The sequence below is a fragment of the Octopus bimaculoides genome, chromosome 8, assembly GCF_046866305.1.
Source record: "Octopus bimaculoides isolate indiv1 chromosome 8, ASM4686630v1, whole genome shotgun sequence".
In the NCBI taxonomy this organism is placed as follows: domain Eukaryota; kingdom Metazoa; phylum Mollusca; class Cephalopoda; order Octopoda; family Octopodidae; genus Octopus; species Octopus bimaculoides.
Genome location: NC_142935.1, coordinates 54,054,120 through 54,077,217, shown reverse-complemented (window position 1 = coordinate 54,077,217; position 23,098 = coordinate 54,054,120). Strand labels below are relative to the sequence as shown.

General features: G+C 38.6%; 1 protein-coding gene across 1 annotated transcript in view; it reads right to left on the bottom strand.

The window, feature by feature from the left end:
* LOC106869709 (uncharacterized) overlaps positions 1–23,098 on the bottom strand; it is a 154,439-nt gene that overhangs the window by 106,219 nt on the left and 25,122 nt on the right. Inside the window, exons 2-3 of the mRNA XM_089356476.1 lie at positions 2,353–2,433; positions 1,478–1,590 (exon numbers count right to left, since the gene is read on the bottom strand). Coding sequence (XP_089212602.1) covers positions 1,478–1,590; positions 2,353–2,420 — 181 coding nt within the window. The 5' untranslated portion in view covers positions 2,421–2,433. The remainder of the gene's footprint in view (positions 1–1,477; positions 1,591–2,352; positions 2,434–23,098) is intronic.

Genomic DNA, 23,098 nt, shown 5'->3' with positions numbered 1-23,098 from the left:
GATTGAGATAGATTCGCATAACTCCCAGTGGAGTTAATATCGTCTAATATTAGAGGATGCCAAGTCAAAGGGACTAAAGTTCGCTCTTTCTTAGTTTCAACTAATTTTAAAACTAACCAAAAATTTGGGATGATTCAGTAAAATAACTGATGATTTCATTAAAGTATTTGAAACAACTGAACATAATGAAAGATTTTGTATCAAAACCAGAGACAATAAAAAAGGTCAAGGTACAGAACAATTGATTAAAAAGGAAGCACAAGTTTTCCTATACTCATTATAATATACACTCAACAGATATTAATATTATTATCATATTTGCCTTTCATCCTTTTGGGGCCAATAAATTAAGTACCAGTGAAACACTGGGGGTCAATGTGATCAACTTGTCCCCTCCTCAAAAAATTTCAAGCCTTGTGCCTAAAGTAGAAAGGATTATTATTATTATTATTATTATTATTATTAAGGTGAGCTGGCTGAATCGTTAGCACACCAGGCAAAATGCTTAGCAGCTCTTTGTCAGTCTTTACATTCTGAGTTCAAATTCCACCAAGGTCAACTTTGTCTTTCATCCTTTCAGAGTCAAATAAAATAAGTATCGGTACTGGGTTGATGAAATTGACTAGCCCACCTCACCTAATATTTCAGGCCTTGTGCCTGTAATAGAAAGGATTATTATTATTATTATTATTATTATTATTATGATTAAGGAGGTGAGCTGGTAGAATCGTTAGCACGTTGGGCAAAATGCTTAGCAGTATTTCGTCTGTTTTTGCCTTTCATCCTTTCGGGAGTTCATAAATTAAGTAACAGCAAAACACTGGGGTCGGTATAATCAACTATCCTCCTTCCCACAAATTTCAGGCCTTGTGCCTATAGTAGAAAGGATTATTATTATTATTAGTGTGCTTCATTTTGACTACCTGACAATTCTTGTTGTTGTGGAGCCCTTGATCAAAACTGATGAAAAAGACCTATGAAATAAATGGATGTTGTGGAGCCCTAACCCTAACCCTAACACTTTCCCTGTTTAGAAAGAAAGAGTCAGATATCCAGCAATGAAAGCATGTGATCTAATAATTGACATCACACACACACACACACACATACACACAGGATGTAAAAAGTACTGATAAAAAGATTGTTGCTAAAATACATTGTTGTTGCAATTTCCAGGATTTTTGAAAAGATAGCTATAAAGGCACTACTTTTATCTCTTCTAAAATTAGCAACAAACTATTTAAAAAAAAAAAAACCTGTTCTTCTCTACAGCAACATGTAACATGGTAAATAAACAACGATAAAGAAAAGGCTTTATGACAAATGAACAGATGAATGATCATTTTGCTTTGTAACATTTCAAATGATAACATTCGTATTTAAGTCCTTTATCAACAGCTTATCATTTAGAATGTTTTATAACATATAATCACATAATAAATAGGTTTAAGGTATGGTTCATTCAAGAAATATATACCTTCATCCAAAGTTTTCTGTGAGAAATTGGCAATTTCCTTGCCCAGAACTATGGCACATTTCACATGCAGTGTCTGTGGGTTGTTGCTGGGTCGTTCTTCTTTTAAGAGGCCACTAAAATCAACACAAAAAAATATATTGGAAACACAATTGAAATCATGTCAAAGTTTTAGAAAATTTTAGTTCACAATGACCTCAACTAGAATGAAAACAAAAAATGACATTGAACTAAAATGTGTCAATAATCAGAGATTAAATATAAGAAATCATACTCCAAAGTCTGTAACAGTTTAATGAATAGAAGTTTCATTGACGTGCGTAAGTGTCACTGCACAAGTGCAACATAGGAGGTGGAAACATCAGCAACAGGCTGAAGGTGTCAACAATCTTGATAAAGACATGCTGCACATTTGGTTTTTATTTGGACACAAGCAGCATTCAAATGAAACCTACTGATTATAAAATTGACACACAATGAAGGGAAAGAGAAGATGAGCACTGTAATGTTTGTGCCATGAAACAGCTACCTTATTTTGATTATATTACAGATTTTTTTTTTTAAAGGTATCAGTTTTTGCTTACCCTCAAAAATAACTCAATTATTTTTATCACAACAAAAATCAAGCTATTGACTGCCACTAGTGCATAAAACGCATAGATATTTCTTTTTAAATGTTAAAGCAGACTACCTAGAAATTTATAAAGAACACATCATTATGGTGAGTTACAAAACCACATTCATTTGGTTCATTATGTGTCACAAGTACAGCAGTGCAGTCACCTTGAGTTATTTTGAAGAAGCTAGTTTGTCCTTTTCTATATTGATAAAATGAAAATCAAAATGATATAAATAAAAGAAACTATTTGAAAACTTACCTGTCAACCTCATGGCCAAGAAGCTCAGCCAAAAGCCGAGTGGCAAACACATTCTGTATGGCAGCCATCCAGCGCAATAGTCTATAGAATGAAAATAAAGTATTTCATATTAAAGATATTTCCCAGTGAAGAATAAAAATAACAAGAAAAAATGTTATCAGATGAAATAAACAAAACATGGAATGTATTTCTTGAACTAAATTAACCTGTCACCATAACTTAGCAGTTTGGCAAAAGAGGTTGATAGAATAAGTATCAGACTTTTAAAAAAGCAGCTGGGGTTGATTTGCTTGGCTATTGTTATGGCATTGAGGTAGATCCAGCCACCCCCATTAACGGGAACAAAACCCAGATTCAAAAAACACTACATGACATGACATGTAATATAGCAAGCTGAAAAACTTCAGTTATCTCGGATAATCCTTGCAATTAAAAGACCAAAATTTCTTCTGGAAGTGTTAAAAGTTCAAAAGTAAAGGAGTTAATATTCCAATAGTGTTAGTTAATCCAAATTTTTAGAAAATGAAGACAATACAGGAATGCATTTCATATTTAAAAGCCAACTGGTGAAACCAATGGCTAGGTTTCGACCTTGTTAGATCTCTTCACCTCAGTTGGCTGAAAGATGATCAGTACATATAGAAATAGAATGAAAATAGTGATACTGATTATGAATATCAAGTCTATGGGCATTATTTCACCCCCAGCTTTGCATGTGTGTGTGATACTAAAGATCACCATCTGTATTTGTTTGTGAGTACCATGATCTTGTGAAGATGCATGGCTGAGTGGTTATGGTGTTGGACTCGTGATCCTAAGATTGTGGTTTCAATTCCTAGACTGGGCAATGAGTTGTGCTCCGGAGCAAAACCCTTCATTTCACGTTGCTTCAGTCCACTCAGCTGGTTAAAATGGGTAATCCTGCAATGGACTGGTGTCTCATCCAGGTGTGGAATATATATGCCATGGAAACCAGCCCTTTGGGTCTATCTGATTCAGGAAAGAAATTTACTTTTTACTTTACCATGATTTCAATGGAAACAGTCCAGACTGCCAATAAAATGTTTTCACTAATATGCTTTTAAGTACAGTCCTTTTTGCCTCAGGTAAGATCCAGTACATGTAGGATTACCCAAAACAAAAGAATTTTTCCGCTTATAATTTCAATAGAGTAACAACTTCTCATCAGAGGTGAATGGCAGACAAAGAATACAACACACAAGGATTAGAGACAGACAAGGCAAACCTATCGGACACACATTTATATTGAACATGCATGAACAAGTAATCACACAGACAACTCATACAAAAACAAACATATGTAAAAGACTTAGAGACACATATTTACATAAATTGGTTTTATGAATAAATGATATTTTAACATAGAATTAAAGTGAAATTTTGAAGACAAAACAAAAAATAAATTGTAGTTTCTGTTTTAGAAATGTGGGTGAAAGAGAATGACAGCTAATTCACTGTGAATATTTATGAGCTATATTGACCGGATTGTCATGGGTGGAATGCCTTTGTGTTATTTACTTTCATAATGGTGAAACAAAATTTTAAGTAGAAAACAAATCCCTGAAGGATGACAAAGAGAACAAGATTTTTTTTCTTTCCAAAATTGCCACCAAGTAGGCGAGAGGTCATAATAAACTTTAAAATTCTATACAGACAGACACATGCACACACACACACAGCAAGATGTGCAGGCACAGACAGCCAGATGCACATGCAGACAGCCAGATGCACATGCAGACAGCCAGACGCACATGCAGACAGCCAGACGCACATGCAGACAGCCAGACGCACATGCAGACAGCCAGACGCACATGCAGACAGCCAGACGCGCATGCAGACACAGCCAGAAGTGCATGCACACGCACAAACTGCCGGACTCGTGCACACACAGCCAGACGCACATGTACACACACACACACGGAAACGCATAGATCTGTGCACATCACAGCTGGACACGCATGCGGACACCACAGCCGGACACGCATGCGGACACCACAGATGGACACGCACACACAGCCGGATGGACGTGCAGACACACACAGTCGGATGCATGCGCAGACACATACACAGCCGGACACACATGCAGACACACACAGGCGGACATGCATGCAGACACACACAGCCGGACACACATGCAGACACACACGCACACATACAGGCAGGCAGACACACACGCACACATACAGGCAGGCAGACACACACACATACATAAGGGACTTAACATTGTGTCAAACAAGTTCTTTTGAGAATATCTATTAACCAACTATAATTGAAGTGCATCCATCAATAAGGTAAGCATACATATGGTAAATACTGCCATGAGAGTTGGAAAATGCAGACAATCAGGGATACATAACCAAGGAAGTTACACAGGTTTACAACAACAGATCGTCTGATAAAAGCTTTCTACATATCACCAGGACACACGTGCACAGTAATGTTGTCAGAAGCTTGTCACAACAATGTTGTCAGAGTAACATAGATAAAAGTTGTAATATCACCTACAGGATTTCAGTGCCATATCTGCTGTAAACCGCTATACCAAAGCAACATTACAACTTTTACCATCCCAGTTAGAATAGTTAAGATAAGTAGTAAAGATTACACATACAACAGGGGTGCCGAAAAGTTCCTGGGTATCGTGAAAGGCCTGGCTGCAGGCCCAACCTTCCAAGTTCTATTACAGAGCTTAGAAAAACTGAAGGACTGCTGCAATAAGTGTGTGAATCTGAGAGGAGAGTATGTTTAATAAAATCATAACTGATCCTCCTGTATTTTCTCCTACCCAAAGCTAGGAACTTTTCAGCACCCCCACCCTCGTATTAGTCACCTTTTCACAAAGTATCAAGGTATAGTATTGTGTGTGTGTGTGTGTGTGTGTGTACACCTATTATTTACTTGTTTCAGTTATTGGACTGAGGCCATGCTGGGGCACCACCACAAGGAGATGAGTTGAACATATCTACCATAGTACTTATATTTTTGAAGTCTAGTACTAATTTTATGGGTCTCTTTTGCTGAACCACTCAGTTATGAGAACATAAACCAACAGTCAAACAGTAGAGGGCACAAACACACACACACACACACACACACACATACAATGGGCTTCCAATACAGTTTCCTTCCACCACATTCACTCACAAAGCATTGGCTGGCCCAGGGCTATAAAAGACACTTGTTTAAAATTCCATGCAGTGGGACTGAACCCAGAACCATGTGGTTACAAAACAAATTTCTTAACCAGACAGATATTCTTATAGCTATTCTTTACCTTGTGGAATCAATTCCCTGTAAAGACATCGGAGTCTAAGTTTGAATCTTTTGAGCATTACAAAGTGTCTTCTATACTGAGAATACCTGGATCTCATTTGTGGACTACATACACACCTACTTGGATACATACATACATACTTGTATACATACATACATACTTTCACACACACCTACTTGTATACATACACACATTCGCACACACACCTACTTGTATACATACACACATTCACACACACACCTACTTGTATACATACATACACACACACACCTACTTGTATACATACATACACACACACACCTACTTGTATACATACACACTCACACACACCTACTTGTATACATGCATACACTCACACACACCTACTTGTATACATGCATACACACACACACACACACATACATACATACATACATACAAACAAAATGACAGAAAAAGGGTTGTAGTATCAACTGCAGAATTCAGATGACATGTACTATAAACTATATATTTGTATTAACCACCATACCAAAGTGATATCACAACTTTTGATGGCACAGTAAATTTGTAATCTAACAACTTCTGTTACATCCAGAAGAAAACCATTCATTGTATCTTTTAGCAACTAGAATGAACTTTTAATTTTGGGCTTTACTGTACTTCACTCCAACCAAAAACGTAAGACAAGAGGCTTATTCAAATTACCATTTCACTAGAGCTCCATTCCTTTCCATGTTGCACAGTCTGCTTCCAGTCAAAGAAGAGAAGAAAAAAACTTTGAGTCAATAACAGAGTCTGCACATACATGATCACTAGACCTATTTGAAACAGCAGTTAAATCTCCCTCAAATGACAGTGTCATTTGAGGGAGAAAAAAGGATACACGAGGTGATATAGTCTCAGATTTGCTGGGCAGGTGGTGGTGGGGAAGACGTAACTGGAATACCTTAAATCAGAGCTGATCTAGCACATAACACAACCAACCAATGTTTTAAATACCAGATTAGTCACACCAAATTTCTCATACTTTCCATTGCTGGTGAAAATATTCCCTCCACTGACCATAAATAGCAGTTATCTACCTGTTCAGCCAGTAGACAGACGCACTTTTGTAATTGAAAGAGAAGGTTCACAGAACAGTAGAAATGATAGAATACAAGATTATAAATGTTATTCAGTGAAACAGTAGAGGCCAAGGAAACTAACAGAAGGGTTGTCTTAAATGCAAAAAAGTTCAACCAGCCAAAGTTTCATAAAATATCGATAAGCTAAGAACTAAGTATTGTTTTTTAGTCTCAAGTCCACTCAGTGAGCAGACCTCTAATCAAAAGAGGTTCCAACAGTAATCATCCCACTCATTTATTTTCCCCAGAATATTTTTGTAACTCATGTGGTTCCCCTGATGGTTACAGCTATTATTACAAAAGACACTCTTTTACTCTTTGATTTGTTTCAGTCATTTGACTGTGGCCATACTAGAGCACCGCCTTTAGTCAGACAAATCGATCCCAGAACTTATTCTTTGTAAGGCTAGTACTTATTCTATTGGTCTCTTTTGCTGAAATGCTAAGCTACGGGAATGTAAACACACCAGCATCAGTCGTCAAGCAATGATGGGGGGGACAAACACACAAACACACATATATATATATCATCATCATCATCATCATTATCATCGTTTAACGTCCTCTTTCCATGCTAGCATGGGTTGGACGATTTGACTGAGGACTGGTTAAACTGGATGGCAACACCAGGCTCCAATCTAATTTGGCAGAGTTTCTACAGCTGGATGCCCTTCCTAATGCCAACCACTCAGAGAGTGTAGTGGGTGCTTTTACATGTCACCCGCACGAAGGCCAGTCAGGCGGTACTGGCAGCGGCCACGCTCGAAATGGTGTCTTTTATGTGCCACCCGCACAAGAGCCAGTCCAGGGGCACTGGCAACGATCTCGCTCGAAAATCTTACGAAGGCCAGTCAGGCGGTACTGGCAACGGCCACGCTCGGTACTGGCAACGGCCAGGCTTCTTTCAGTTTCCGTCTACCAAATCCACTCACAAGGCTTTGGTCAGCCTGAGGCTATAGTGGAAGATACTTGCCCAAGGTGCCACACAGTGGGACTGAACCTGGAACCATGTGATTAGTAAGCAAGCTACTTACCACAACACAGATGCATAGAATTCACATATTTAATATTTTTCTAGATATACTTTATCCAATGTATACTTTATTTTTTTCAGTTTAAGATAATGGAGAGTGATTTGAGGGAGATTTAGCTGCCATTGCTTGTAAATCAAACACTCATGTAGATAGATGTTCTTTTGAGCCGCAGGATCATTTAATGTCCACTTTTCCATGCTTGAATGGGTCAGATGAAATTCATTGAGGCAGATTTTCTACAGCTAGCTGCCTTTCCTGTTGTCACCATCATTTGTTTCCAAGAAAGTTAATATTTTCCCCATAGCTAGGCATATTTTTCACAGAAGACTAGAAAAAAAATAGCCTCACCTCTATTATGATGATAATGGTGCCCATTTGTAACCATCACATTCTGTCTAGCCAAGGATACACACAAACACACACTGAACAGGCTTCTTTGAAGCTCCATCTAACAAATCCATTTACAAGGCTTTGGTCAGTCCAGGGCTATAGAAGACATTTGCCCAAGGTGCTGTGCAATGGGATTGAACCCAAGATTATATGGTTGGCAAGCAAGCTTCTCAACCACACAGCCACACCTGTGCCTCACCTGACTGTTTAAACTAAACGCCTTGCAAAATGACTTATTTAGTTAAACTCTTATGTTCAGTATTTAAATTCTACCAAGTTTGACTAAATAGTACCTGTTATAGATATTTAGTCCTGAATCTATGATCAAAGGCACTCCAGTAGTGACCATTCCATCTTGTTCTCATGAATACATATTCTTTTATTCTTTTATTTAAGTCATTTGACTGCAGCCATGCTGGAGCTACCGCCTTTAGTCGAGTAAATCAACCCCAGGACTTATTCTTTATAACCCTAGTACTTATTCTATTGATCTTTTTTGCCAAACCGCTAAGTTACAGGGACATAAACACACCAGCATCAATCACCAAGTGATGTTGTGGGGACAAACACAGATACACAAACACACACATATATATGTGATGGGCTTCTTTCAGTTTCCATATGTGATGGGCTTCTTTCAGTTTCCATATGTGATGGGCTTCTTTCAGTTTCAAATCCATCCATAAGGCTTTGGTCGACCTGAGGCTATAGTAGAAGACACTTGCCCAAGGTGCCATACAGTGAGACTGAACCCAGAACTATGTGGTTGGTAAGCAAGCTACTTACCACACAGCCACTCCTGCGCCTATTATGTATTTATTTCCTTTTTTTTTTTTAAGAAGGAAGTATACACTGACCAACTAGAAAAGGTTCCTTCATCAAGTATTTGTGTAACTCGATTGATTACACTCCGCTTCCAAAATTTGTGGCTTTGTGCCACAAAACAAGATATCACCATCACCATTATTATGGTTACAGTATAGATTACTGGCAGACCTAATATAATGTTGGACTGGACTAAAAGCATTATAGTATTCAGTTACAGTATTCAGTTTAAATTCCACAAACTTCAACATTCCTCTGGAGTCAATAAAGTATTTGGGGGTTGATAACTAAACAGCCTCTCTCTTGTTGCTTTATGTTGGCAGAATTGTTAGAGCATCAGACAAAATTGCCCTACAGTATTTATTCCAGCTCTTTAAATTATGTATTCAAATATCACCAAAGTCAGTTTTACCTTTCATTTTTTTATTATTATTATCATAATTATAAAAGGAGATGAGCTGGCAGAATTGTTAGCACACCGTAAAAATGCTTAGCAACACTTCATCTATCTTTACGTTCTCAGTTCAAATTCTGCTGAGGTTGACTTTGCCTTTCATCCTTCCGGGGTCAATAAAATAAGTACCAATGAAACAGTGGGGTCATTGTTATCGACTAGTCTCCACCCTCAAAATTTCTGGCCTCATGCCTTTAGCAGAAAGGATTTCAGGCGGCGAGCTGGCAGAACCGTTAGCATGATGGGCAAAATGCTCAGCAGTATTTCACCTGTCTTCACAGTCTGAGTTCAAATTGTGCTGAGGTCAACTTTGCCATTCATCCTTTCAGGGTTGATAAAATAAGCACCAGTCACGTACAGGAGTCGATGTAATTGACTAGCCCCCTCCCTTAACATTTCAGGTCTTGTGCCTATAGTAGAAAGGATTATTATCATAATTATTGACCCCTAAAATTTATAAGGTCAGTTACTCAGAGATCACAACAATGAACAGAACACCAATCCATTGCAGGGTTCAAAGCCAGTAATTTTGAGGGGAAGGAACAAGTTAATTACACAGACCCCATTACTTGACTGGTACTTTATTTTATCAATCCTGAAAAAAAAACCAAAGTTAGGCAAAGGTGGGATTTGAACTTAGAAGTGTACAGTTAGAAGTTATGCCATTAAGTATTTTGTCCAATGTGTTAATGATTCTGTCAGCTTGACAACTTCTTTTATCCAATGGGGTTGATAAAATAAAATACCAGTCAAGCACTAGGGTTGATGGTATCAACTTAATCCTCTGCCCAAAATTTCAGGCCTTGTGCATCTATTGAAAACATTGAAGAAAAGAGATACAGAAATGATTGAGCACTAGATTAAAAGTCTTTTTGTGTTATCTAGCTTCTGTTACTATATGTTTTTAAGTTCAAATACTTCTGAAGGACATTTTTGCAATTCGTCTTTCAGGGTTTAATTAAACATGCACCAGTAATTTACTAAGACCGATTTAATCAATCATACCTGCTCTCCTAAAAATATGAGTTTGTATTTGAGTGGCCTCATGCCAAAATTAAAAATTATTCATTTGCACCTCCAACTATGGCAACCTACCAAATATCAGCATCTCTCTCACCATGTCTGTCCATATGGCCATGAATCCTCTTTCTTTACATTCAACAACTGACATAATTTATTCAGATATATTTCCTACCTAAATAGTCCCTTAACCCTTTCATTACCAACCCGGCTGAAACCGGCTCTGAGTACAAATGTTTTGTTTTCATAAGTGTCGAATTAAAATCTTCTACCAAACCTTAGTCACAATTTATGTTCCTAATACTAGCTGAAAAATAACTAAGTTATTTTACTAAATTCTTTGTTACATTTAAAGCAATTGAAAGAAACACAGAGCATTTCAAAATAAATACAGTTGCGAAAGGGATAAACTCCTGTTACATACTGAATTATTTATACTTCATCTCATTCATCTTGCATCCACAGAATTTCCATCATTACTACCCCTACTGTACCCATTTATTAGTTACTGGGTTTTAACTCTAGTCAGCCCTGCCTGACCCAGCAGCCATATGTCTGAGAAGTATCCAAGCTGTGACTATTCCTTCTTTTTATTTAGTGTCTCTTGAACTGCTTTATTTAATTTATCCTTAGTTTTATTTTTCAAGTTGATAAGGCTTTGCCAATGTTCTGCGCCGTGAGGACCAAAGACTCGAGGTATTTCGTGTTGCAAGACAGTGTAGGAGAGAGAATAGTGATGTTGTAGGAGAGAAATGTGTTCGCATGGATGATGGTACGCTTGCACTAAATGAGGATGCAAAGAAAGAGGTCTGGAGATGCCACTATGATAGATTGCTTAATAAAGAGAATGAATGGGAGAAAGAGAGCCTGCCGTATGTCGACCCAATAGAGGGACCAGCTGTCCGAGTTGATAGTACCAGGGTAGATAAAGCAATTAAGAGTATGAAGACCGGGAAAGCCCCCGGCCCATCAGGAATCACTGCAGAGATGCTCAAAATATCTGGCAGTGTTGGCTATAGCCTAGTCACCCGTATTACGAACCAGGTGATACACGAAGGAGTCATACCCAATGACTGGTGTAGCAGCATCATAGTCAACTGCTACAAAGGTAAAGGTGACGCTTTAGATACAAATAATTACAGAGGCATCAAGCTGTTAGATCAGGTTATGAAAGTTACAGAGAGGGTCATAGCCCAACTAATTAGGGAGCGAATCAATTTAGATGAGATGCAGTTTGGGTTCGTGCCAGGTAAAAGCACTACTGATGCCTTATTTCTAGTGAGACAGTTGCAGGAGAAATACCTAGCTAAGGATAAACCTCTGTACCTGGCTTTCGTTGACATGGAGAAAGCCTTTGACAGGGTCCCCCGATCCCTTATCTGGTGGTCAATGAGGAAACTTGGGATAGAAGAATGGTTAGTGAGAGCTGTGCGAGCCATGTACAGAGATGCTGCCAGTAAGGTGAGGGTTGGAAATGAGTACAGCAATGAATTCCGGGTAGAGGTAGGGGTCCACCAAGGTTCCGTCCTCAGCCCCCTCTTATTTATCATAGTCCTCCAGGCAATCACAGAGGAGTTCAAGACAGGTTGCCCCTGGGAGCTCCTCTATGCTGATGACCTTGCCCTAATTGCGGAGTCACTATCAGAACTAGAGGAGAAGTTTCAGGTGTGGAAGCAAGGTCTAGAATTGAAGGGCCTTAGAGTCAACCTAGCTAAAACCAAAATCCTAATAAGTAGGAAGGTAGATAAAACACAAACCCCTTCAGGTAGATGGCCCTGCTCAGTATGTAGAAAAGGAGTAGGTAGTAACTTTATAAGATGTACCCGGTGCAAGCTATGGACACATAAGAGGTGCAGCAACATCAAAGGCAGGTTAACTAGCAAGTTAGTTTTTGTTTGTGGCAGATGTTCAGGTGCAATAAAGACTGTAAACAAACAGGAAACAACTTCTATCTCATTCCAGGGTGAAAAACTAGAGGTAGTCGATAGCTTCCGCTATCTGGGCGACCAAGTTAGTAGTGGGGGTGGGTGCACTGAAAGTGTAGCTGCTAGAATAAGAATAGCCTGGGCAAAGTTTAGAGAGCTCTTACCCCTGCTGGCGACAAAGGGACTCTCACTCAGAGTAAAAGGCAGACTGTATGACGCATGAGTACAAACAGCCATGCTACATGGCAGTGAAACATGGGCTGTAACTGCTGAGGACATACGTAAGCTCGCAAGGAATGAAGCCAGTATGCTCCGTTGGATGTGTAATGTCAATGTGAATACCCGTCAGAGTGTAAGTATCTTGAGAGAAAAGCTGAACATTAGAAGCATCAGTTGTGGTGTGCAAGAGAGACGATTGCGCTGGTATGGACATGTGGTGAGAATGGATGAGGATAGCTGCGTGAAAAGTGCCACACCCTAACAGTTGAGGGAACCCGTGGAAGAGGTAGGCCCAGGAAGACCTGGGCTGAGGTGGTGAGGCAAGACCTTCGTACATTGGGCCTCACCGAGGCGATGACTACTGACCGAGACCTTTGGAAATGTGCTGTGCGTGAGAAGACCCGGCAAGCCAAGTAAGATCGTTGCCAGTGCCCCTGGACTGGTTCTTGTGCGGGTGGCACATGAGATGCACCATTTTGAGCGTGGCCGTTGCCAGTACCGCCTGACTGGCTCCCGTAGGATTTTCGAGTGAGATCGTTGCCAGTGCCAGTGGTTGGCGTTAGGAAGGGCATCCAGCTGTAGAAACTCTGCCAAATTAGATTGGAGCCTGGTGTTGCCATCCGGTTTCACCAGTCCTCAGTCAAATCGTCCAACCCATGCTAGCATGGAAAGCAGACGTTAAACGATGATGATGAAGGCTATGATATGAGAGGGCCCCCTTATTGGCTAGGATTTGACTATTAGCACAGGCACCACTGGCATTGTCAAAATATAAGCCTGTCATAGAAATAGTTTTATTGGTCTACTAGATTGTAAATATCTTTAGAATAACTGTACACTTAACTATATGCAAACATAATAACCTTTGTGAAAAAAAGAAAAAGTCATAAAATACAATTCCTCTAAACTTTTTCTAGTCATATGGCACAGTAAATAGTAAACCAGTATTGTAATCCCTGGTTACTACGGACTCTCTCACACCACAGGACAGTTCTCCCCACTACCACCGCCCACATCATCAGCACTGATTATGTTATTTATCTAAACGGTTACCACTGCCACTACTGCCACAACCATCACAGACTGAGTCATTCAAATAACTATTTCAAGTGAACTAACCTATCTTTCCCTAACCTTGGGATGTATCCACAGCTCATTGTATCAATACACTAAATTTATGAAGTGTTGTTTCCCAGTCAGGCTGCTTGAAATAGCATTACAACTCTCCCACACTGTCTACAAACACACACACACACATATATACACAAGCACAGTATGAAGTTCTTACCAACCAAAACAGAACCAATCCTTCCTGAAGCAGGTGGTGGTGGTGGTGCTATTTATGATGATGCTACTGTTGTTTTTGAAAGAATTTTGAACTTCAAAATTTTTTTTTAAGAGCTGAAGAACTCTCTTTCACATACAGACAGAATAGAGACAATAAAAAAAAATGGTTAATATTTCAGTTATTTAGTCAAAGCTATTGTCCTTTAGTAAACGAAATAAAACAACTTGGTTACTGTAAATAATAATTTACTGCATGTTTGATTGAGTTATGAGTATTCTCCAAAGTATGTTAGAATGGGGTGGTTGTCATTGCATAGCCCCAAGTCAGTGATCATCCAAACAGACAACCTATGATCACCTGCCTTTTTTTTTTATATCAATGACTAAATTGTTCAATCTGTCCTTCCTTTTTTCAGCTGATAAGGTATGAGAAAATCTCCAATTTTCTCATACCATACCAGCTTAAAAAAAAGGGAAGGACATGTTCAAACGATTTAGTCATTGATATAGAAAAAAAGGAGGAAGAGCTTGACGATCAAGAAGGCATTCCAAGTAGAGCCACCACTTCTCTGAACTGAGAGACCAACAGATATGATACTACAGACCTGTGATAAGAATATCTCAGGAAAGAATTGCTGGACAGACTTTACAGGTAAAAGATAAATAGCAGAAAACTGAGAGCAAGACTGCAAGATAGATGGCTGGATAACATCCATGAGCTCGGTTGGTCTGTGTTGGGGATCCAGCCAGATCAATTGGAGGCAGTTGCACAAGGTTGGACCTGATGGAAGGCATGCTTGAGAAGTCTTCCTTGATGACCCCCTCACATGTAAGTGGGCGCAGAAGATGAGATGAAAGGTATGAGAAAATCAGAAATTTGACTGCTATTTCTTGTAAGCCAAACAACCAGTTCATTTTTATTTGCTAAATCTGGAAGTAAGATAATGTGCATGACCTTTATTGACTTCACATAGGTCAGTGATATAGATTTACATCATTAATGTTCCTCTTGAACCTTTTCAAGTTAACAGCAACAGGAAAGAGATGAGGAGGGGAGGGAATTCCAGAGGGCCAACTTTTCCAAGGAAGAAAGGACTGGGCATAGCGATTAGTACAGGAAATGGAGGTAGGGTTGACATTAGAACAAATGAATGGGACAGGACGACCAGTGTGGAGGTAGCATGAGCACTATACAATGGCTTTTAAAATGAGGTGGAAATTGCTATAGAGTGGCCTTTGCTCCTAACCAAGGCGCAAAGGCCTGAAAATTACATCAGTAGGTTCAATTAGACTTAACCCTGTCATGCTGTGTTCTTGCTATCGCAGAAATAGGTTAAATGTCATCTTTGCCAAATTCCCAGCAAGGCAATGATGAACAACACACATAGACACAGAAGATGCAGCTGGTTCTATTCATTAGTTTGCCTGCCATCGTTACTCTTGGGCTGTATTTCTTTCATGCTTTCTTTTACTCGTTTCAGTCATTTGACAGTGGCCATGCTGGAGCACCACCTTTAGTCGAGCAAACTGACCACAGGACTTATTCTTTGTAACCCTAGTACTTATTTTATTGGTCTTTTGCTGAACTGCTAAGTTACGGGGATATAAACTCACCAACATCGGTTGTCAAGTGATTTGGGGGGGGGGGGGGACAAACACAGACACACAAACATATACACATATACATATATAGATACAAATACACATACGATGGGCTTCTTTCAGTTTCCATCTACCAAATCCACTCACAAGGTTTTGGTCAGCCCGAGGCTATAGTAGAAGACACTTGCCTAGGGTGCCATGCAATGGAACTGAACCCAGAACCATGTGGTTGGGAAGTAAGCTACTTACCACACAGCCACTCATGCACCTATATGCAACTATTTACTTTTTTGCTCAGGGACCAGGTGGAGGGCAAAAGTTAGACACAGGGACCCATGTTCGAGAGGGTTAAAAGCAATTTAAGAGGACTCAAAAGCGTATATTGCTCTGAGGTGAAGTCTACTGTGAAATCTGTTCAAGCTGTACATCGTACTTAAAGTACGATTGGACTGTTTGACAGGAGCTGCCATCTAGAGGAATTCACCAGGCTTTAGTGTCTGTTTTGGTGTGAATTTTATAGCTGGATACCCTTCCTAACACCAACCACCTAACAAGATATAGCAGCTAAATCTTTCTCAAATACCTGAGCATTTTAAGAAAGAAAGAAAGAAAGAACACAAAAGATATACAAAAGATGGAATGGTCATGACTGGAACATCTCTGAATTATAGGTCAACCTGACCAGGGTTGACTTTGGACTAAGCAACAACAAACATTTTACTGAACTCCTTTCCACCCTCACACCTCACTAGGTGTCAAGTTCAAAACTGAGCACATGTGACAGAATCTAATCTGCCATTCTATAACATTGTGCTTTTGAGTAGGCACTATCTTGTTTTACTTGTTTCAGTCACTAGACTGCAGGTATGCTAGGGTACCATCTTAAAATATTTAGTTGATGAAACTGACCATACAATACTTTTTTTCTTTTTTTCAAACTATATACTCATTCTATTGATCTCTTTTGCCAAACTGCTAATTTATGGGGACATAAACAAACCCACAAAGATTGTCAAGTAGCGGTGAGGGACAAGCACAAAGACACATTCACACATATATGACAGGCTTTTTTTATGTTTCGCCCACCAAATCCATTCACAAAGCATTGGTTGGCCCAAGGCTATATAGTAGAAGACACTTGCCCAAGGTGCCATGCAGTGGGACTGAACTCGAGACTATGTAGTCAAGAAGAAAGTTTCTAAACCACTAACACAAAAGCTCTTTAAGCCACTTAGCTATCCCTATTCCAAGTCACATGGCTTAGTGGTTAAGGTGTTGGACTTACAATCATAAGACTGTGGTTTGATTCCTGGACTGGGAGATGTGTACCTGAGTAAAACACTTTACATTGTCCCAGTCTATTCAGCTATAGAAATGAGTGCCACTAGTGGAGGCATGCCGCTTAGTGGTTAGGGTGTTGGATTCATGAAAGATTGTGGTTTCGATCCCTGGACTGGGCGATCCATTGTGTTCTTGAACAAAACACTTCATTTCAAGTTACTCCAGTTCACTCAACTGTAAAAATTAGTTTAACCTAGGGAGGGATGGGCTCTGCCAGGCTTCCTCACTCCAGATACGTTGCATGGCTGCAGTACCCCAACAAACCCCATGGGGTTAAGGGACTTGTCAATTGTCTATTCCGACATCAACATGGAATTGTATGTATCATTCCTAAGAAAAGCAACCCCTATGATGATGGAAATAATCAGAAATGCTCTCAAAGCTTAAATATTTGTAAGTTTGTGGTCACAGTTTGATGTCAAAACTAATATTAATAGCAGGGATATCTAGCAGTCAACAATATAAAAAAAAATGTCCCTAATCAAGATAAAGTTATATCCTGGGCGCCACTGGATGATCAAGATACTAACTTAAGTCTGGTCTTTATGTAGTGATTCAAGAGTAAAAACAAGAACAGTTTTAAGTTGAGCTAACACAAACTAATGAAGTTCTAGTCAAATATACAGTATTCTATACAACCAGAATATGCATTACCTGTATGACAACTATATAGAAACCTAGTTGTGCAAGGTCACCGTTTCAGTAGAACCTCCAATCAGCCAGCTGTGACTCCTCATTGTTCTAAATATGCAGGAAACAAAATAGTAACCATTGAATACTTGAAAACAAATAAGAGATGGTATGAGATTCCAGGTGCGTTGCCATTGTGTGTCACCTGAAACAAGTGTCTTCTACTATAGCCCTAGGCTGACCAAAGCCCTGTGAGTGGATATGGTAGATAGAAACTGAAAAAAGCCCATCATGTGTGTGAGAAAGTGTATGTGTGTGTGTGTGTGCCTGGGTGGGTGTCCTTGTCTTAATATCACATGATAGCTGAGAGTGTCAGCCATACAAACATGGAGAAGTGAAAGTTGAAGTGATAATAAAATGATAAATATGTCACAAGCAATGGATATGTAGAATGCTTGCAGTATGGTCTTTTACATTCCGAGCTCAAGTCTTGCCAAGGTCAGTGAACCAAAGTACTGGACCCTTGGAATAACAGTGTCTACTATTGCAAGTATTATGGCCATCTTTCTGAGGAGAGCTTTATTCTTTCCCTCCATCATTCTCATGAGCCTTGGAAAAGATCATGGACAATTCTCTCCCTATCATGACAATGTAATAGTAAACAAAACAAAAAAACAAACGTACTAGGCTCAATTTGATATTCCTTCAAAGCATCAAAGTTATGAATGAAATTTTAATAGAAGACTAAGACTAATTTCAAATAAACCAGCAGACATAATATCTGCACATTTACTTTGCAAATGTGTCCTTTCTCACCACCGTTTTTAAAAACCATACCAGATGATTTAAAGATTTGGCAGCTATTTCTAGCACATTGAGCAACCACCCTAGTTGACATGAACATACCAGACAGAGTAAATAAACAATGTGAAAACCAGAAGTATATTCTAGAAAGCACTGTGACAGTTTACTTGCTATTAATAGATAACATCTGAGAAATACTGTTGATGATGTGGATGGGTGGATGATGCTGCTGCTGTTAAAACAATGAGGATTTCTCTTTTGAAACATGTCAAAACTAGAGTGCTATTTAATAGCAAAATTTAGTGAACAGAATACAAAAGATCTTTCACACTATGATCAAATTGAAGCTTCATAGCCAAATGAAATAGCAGTCAAACTGTGTCAACATTGTTTGGTCAAACAAGAATTTAAGGAGAATAGTGGTGGTGGTGGTGGTGGTTTGAGTAAGATTTAATACAACATTGAGAGAATGTATAATGTTAGTGTCAGAAGAAATTTCAACATTCCAAACTGGGGCCTTCTACAGAGAATGGAAGGTGCCCCCACTTGAAGTATTAAAATTTTCTTGTGATACTAACATTATTATGATCCCCTTCACAACTTCACATATATAACCAGCCATAACTAACTTCTACTATCGATCCAGATGGAGCTAATCAAGTTATTTTGATTCCAAGTATTTCCAAGAATACAAAGATCAATTATTATGTTATAGCAAGTAAAGCAGCCATAAAGAATGTTGTCAAGTGAATGTAGACATAAATATTACTTGACAACTAAGCTGGCTTTCACTCTTACAATAAACAGATGGGGGTACTGAACAAACATAGTTGTTACCAACTCTGGCAAGTAGTAGAACAAGTAGGGTTGATATTAGATTGAGGAAGAAAATTCTGTTGGGGAAATTAATTCAGTCTCTCTTCTCTCTTTCTCTCTCCCACTTCAGAGGAGGAAGAGAAGAATACAAAAAAGAGACAACTTAGTAGTCAGTAGCAGTAAATAAAGAAAAAAATAATAAAACTAGTTAACTGGTGTCTGAGGCAGTGAAGTTCCTAGCTTAGCCTTCTTTTATGGGGTCACTAGCTCAGAGTTAGCTGGTGCAATAACCTATAAAATAAGATAACAGCTTCCTACATAGACTTACATTTTTGAGAGAGAAATAGTGAATAGAAATGACATGAAATATAGTTCAAGCTTTTCTCCAAGGGCAGATAGCAATCAATACTAATTTCTTTTTTTTTTAAACTAAATAGCAATTTTCTGTAAATTTCTAGGACACAGCGGAAGTAGTCTGAAAAATATTCTTTTTTTTTTCCCCCCTCCCTTTTATTTTCATATTTTCCTATTCTTTGTTTTTCTTCTGCTTTCTTTATCCAACAGAGCACTAACTCACAAAGCACTGTCACAAGTAATTGCTGAATCAATTCATAACCACACCCATTAAGTAGCAGCCACTTCAACTGTTGCTTCAACTATGAATTGTTCCACTGGCAAGAATAAAAAAAAACCCATATCAATTTACCAGTGACAACAGGTGTTACCATCACCACCAGTTCAAAAATGTGTCGAGCAGCATGTACTTGCACCACTTGCTTTTCTTGGCTCTTGTTGCAGTACTCAACGAGTGAATTGCAGCTTCTGAGATGCAACTGTCAGCAATAATATCAGCAACAGTAGCATTTCAAAACTTCAAGCAGCCAGAAGGCATGTAAAAAAAAAAAGGTCTTCTTGTCCAGGTGACTGCAATCACTAGGGTCTAGTTTGGATGGGCTTCACCGGAATGCAGGTCCTAGGGATTGTTTGGAGAGGCACAGAAGTATCTCACTCTTTCACTTGTTTCAGTCATTTGACTGTGGCCATGCTGGAGCATCGCCTTTAGTCGAGCATATCGACCCCAGGACTTATTCTTTGTAAGCCTAGTACTTATTTTATCAGTCCCTTTTGCCGAACCGCTAAGTTACGGGGATGTAAACACACCAGCATTGGTTGTCAAGCGATGTTGGGGAGACAAACACAGACACAAACATATACACACACATACATATATATATACATATATACGACGGGCTTCTTTCAGTTTCCGTCTACCAAATCCACTCACAAGACTTTGGTGGGCCCGAGGCTATAGTAGAAGACACTTGCCCAAGGTGCCACGCAGTGGGACTGAACCCAGAACCATGTGGTTGGTCAGCAAGCTACTTACCACACAGCCACTCCTGCGCCTATCATTAAAAAAAAAAAAAGAAAAAATATATAGCAGAGAAAGAAACTTCGTGGGTGAGTGGTGGGGAATTAGATGAACTGCCTTAATAAGGAAACTTAGGGTTTTATTTCTTCATTCATTAAATTTACATTAGAGCAGGGCAGAAAAATTGTTCGTGGGTAACAATGTAAACCCTCCTCAGATGCAATGAAAAAATGTAAAGAACTTTTGAAAAAATGTTCTCAGGTAAAACTGTTCCAATGTAAATTTGAAACACGCAAAGACTTAATATAGAGGTCATTATTTAGACACATGGTTTTGAACCTCAAACAGAACAACTTTGCAAGTATCATTAATGTTTCCTGAGTTTAAACCATCCTAGATCAACTTTGCACTCTCTCCTTGTGAGGATAATTAAATAAGGGGACCAAAATACTTTGATTGGGATAATCAACTAAAACCTTTACAAGATGGTGCCTCAGCACGGCTGCAGTCCAATGACAGCAACTAGAAAAAGAAAATAACAATTGCAGGTATTTGAATTTATAGTGATCTTATCTACCCAACATAAGCCTTGCAAGTTCAGATCCCATCCCCTTCGCTGCACTATCTCTCTGATAATTCAGCTACCTCAGAACATATCACCATTAGCATCATCGTTAAACTGTGGGTGTGCCACACGTGCATATATTTCACATGCTACACCACATTCATATTAGAATCTCTAGATAGCTTCTCAATATACAAGAAATAAAATTCAAACCAACCTCAAATCATTCCTTAATGTCTTTAAAAAGTAAGAAGACACATCAGATGATGGAGTCCTAGTTATATGATATCTGAAAAGTGAAGATGAACTAGAACACATTTGATAACCTTTCTGCTGATATGGGAAATCCTTCAGCTATAGGTCTGCTGGAATTGTTAATAAAGAACCATTACCATTTTAGTAAGTTTTTGTTTATATTCCAGACAAAATTGTATTACATCCTGAATAAACAGACATATTCCCATTATATATCACATGTATACACAGTTTTAAAAAATGTGTAGGCGCAGGAGTGGCTGTGTGGTAAGTAGCTTGCTGACCAACCACATGGTTCCGGGTTCAGTTCCACTGCGTGGCACCTTGGGCAAATGTCTTCTATTATAGCTTCGGGCCGACCAAAGCCTTGTGAGTGGATTTGGCAGATGTAAACTGAAAGAAACCCGTCGTATATATGTATATATTTGTGTGTGTTTGTCCTCTCAACATTGCTTGACAACCGATGCTGGTGTGTTTACATCCCCATAACTTAGAGGTTCGACAAAAAAGACCAATAGAATAAGTACTAGGCTTACAAAGAATAAGTCCTGGGGTCGATTTGCTTCACTTAAGGTGGTGCTCCAGCATGGCTACAGTCAAATGACTGAAACAAGTAAAAGAGAAAATGAGTAATGACTCAATATATGAGTTAATTTGTTCCAAAGATTGCTCGTGAAGCAAAAACTCGTAAAGCAGAGCAATAATTTCCCATAGTAGCAATGTTATAAATTGTAATTCGTTCCCAGAAAAATATTTTACCTATAAAATTTACAATACTCGTAAATAAATGGCAATAAAACAACAGTAGAATGTAAAGAATATTTCATGTAAGTAAAATGAGTATCAAGATCATTTATAATTAAAAAAAAATTATTATAATCATTTCCTGAATTACATTCACTCACACTAGACTTGTGCACACCATCACTTGTAGACACAATCGCCGATTCACAAGCACTTGTAGACACAATCGCCGATTCACAAGCACTTGTAGACAGACTTGCAGATTTTTTTTTTTAAAACATGTCTAGAGTTGTTTGCTTAGAAGAAGCTTTCTTCGTTCTCTATAAATTTCTTGGTAACATGCAGAAGCATTAGTTATGGTAGAAGAAACTTTTGCACTTCATTCAAAATTTGAATCTTGTGCTTGAAAAATAAAACTCATAAAGTGAAGTAATTCTGGATTTTCATATGTACATATGTTTTGTAATATTTGGCCCAAAAAGATTGAACTGACTTTCCAACCCATCACTGATACAATGGGGTCAATTCAATCACTTACACATGCTCCTGAACAGAACAGGCCTTGAATCTAGTTAAGTGTTTTTCAACCATCTTTAACTTAAGGGCTCCATTGATTCCTATAGATGGATGTTCCTAGTTATTCGATGTTTAAGACATCCTATTATATTTTGATAATTAAATATTATTAGGAATTGTATAAAAAAATTGTTAAAATATTTTATGTATTGGAGAAGTATAACCAATTTATTGCAGATAAATTTTAACAACAAAATCTTATATGGACCCTCAAGGGCCAATTGGACCCAGGTTGAGAACCACTGATCCAGTTAAATAAATTGCAGCATACATAATGAAGGAACAAGGCTAAGGTGCAACAGATCGTAATCATAAGCACTTGGGTTTCATTCATGGATCAAAACAGCACATTGTGTTTTTCAGTAGATGTTTCATTTCACACAGTACTAGTCCACTCAGCTGAAAAACCTAGTGTTGCTGGAGCCCTCTGCAACCCCAACCTGTCATATCCCCTATTTTCTGCAGGGTCAAAAGATTGAGAGAGCTAAG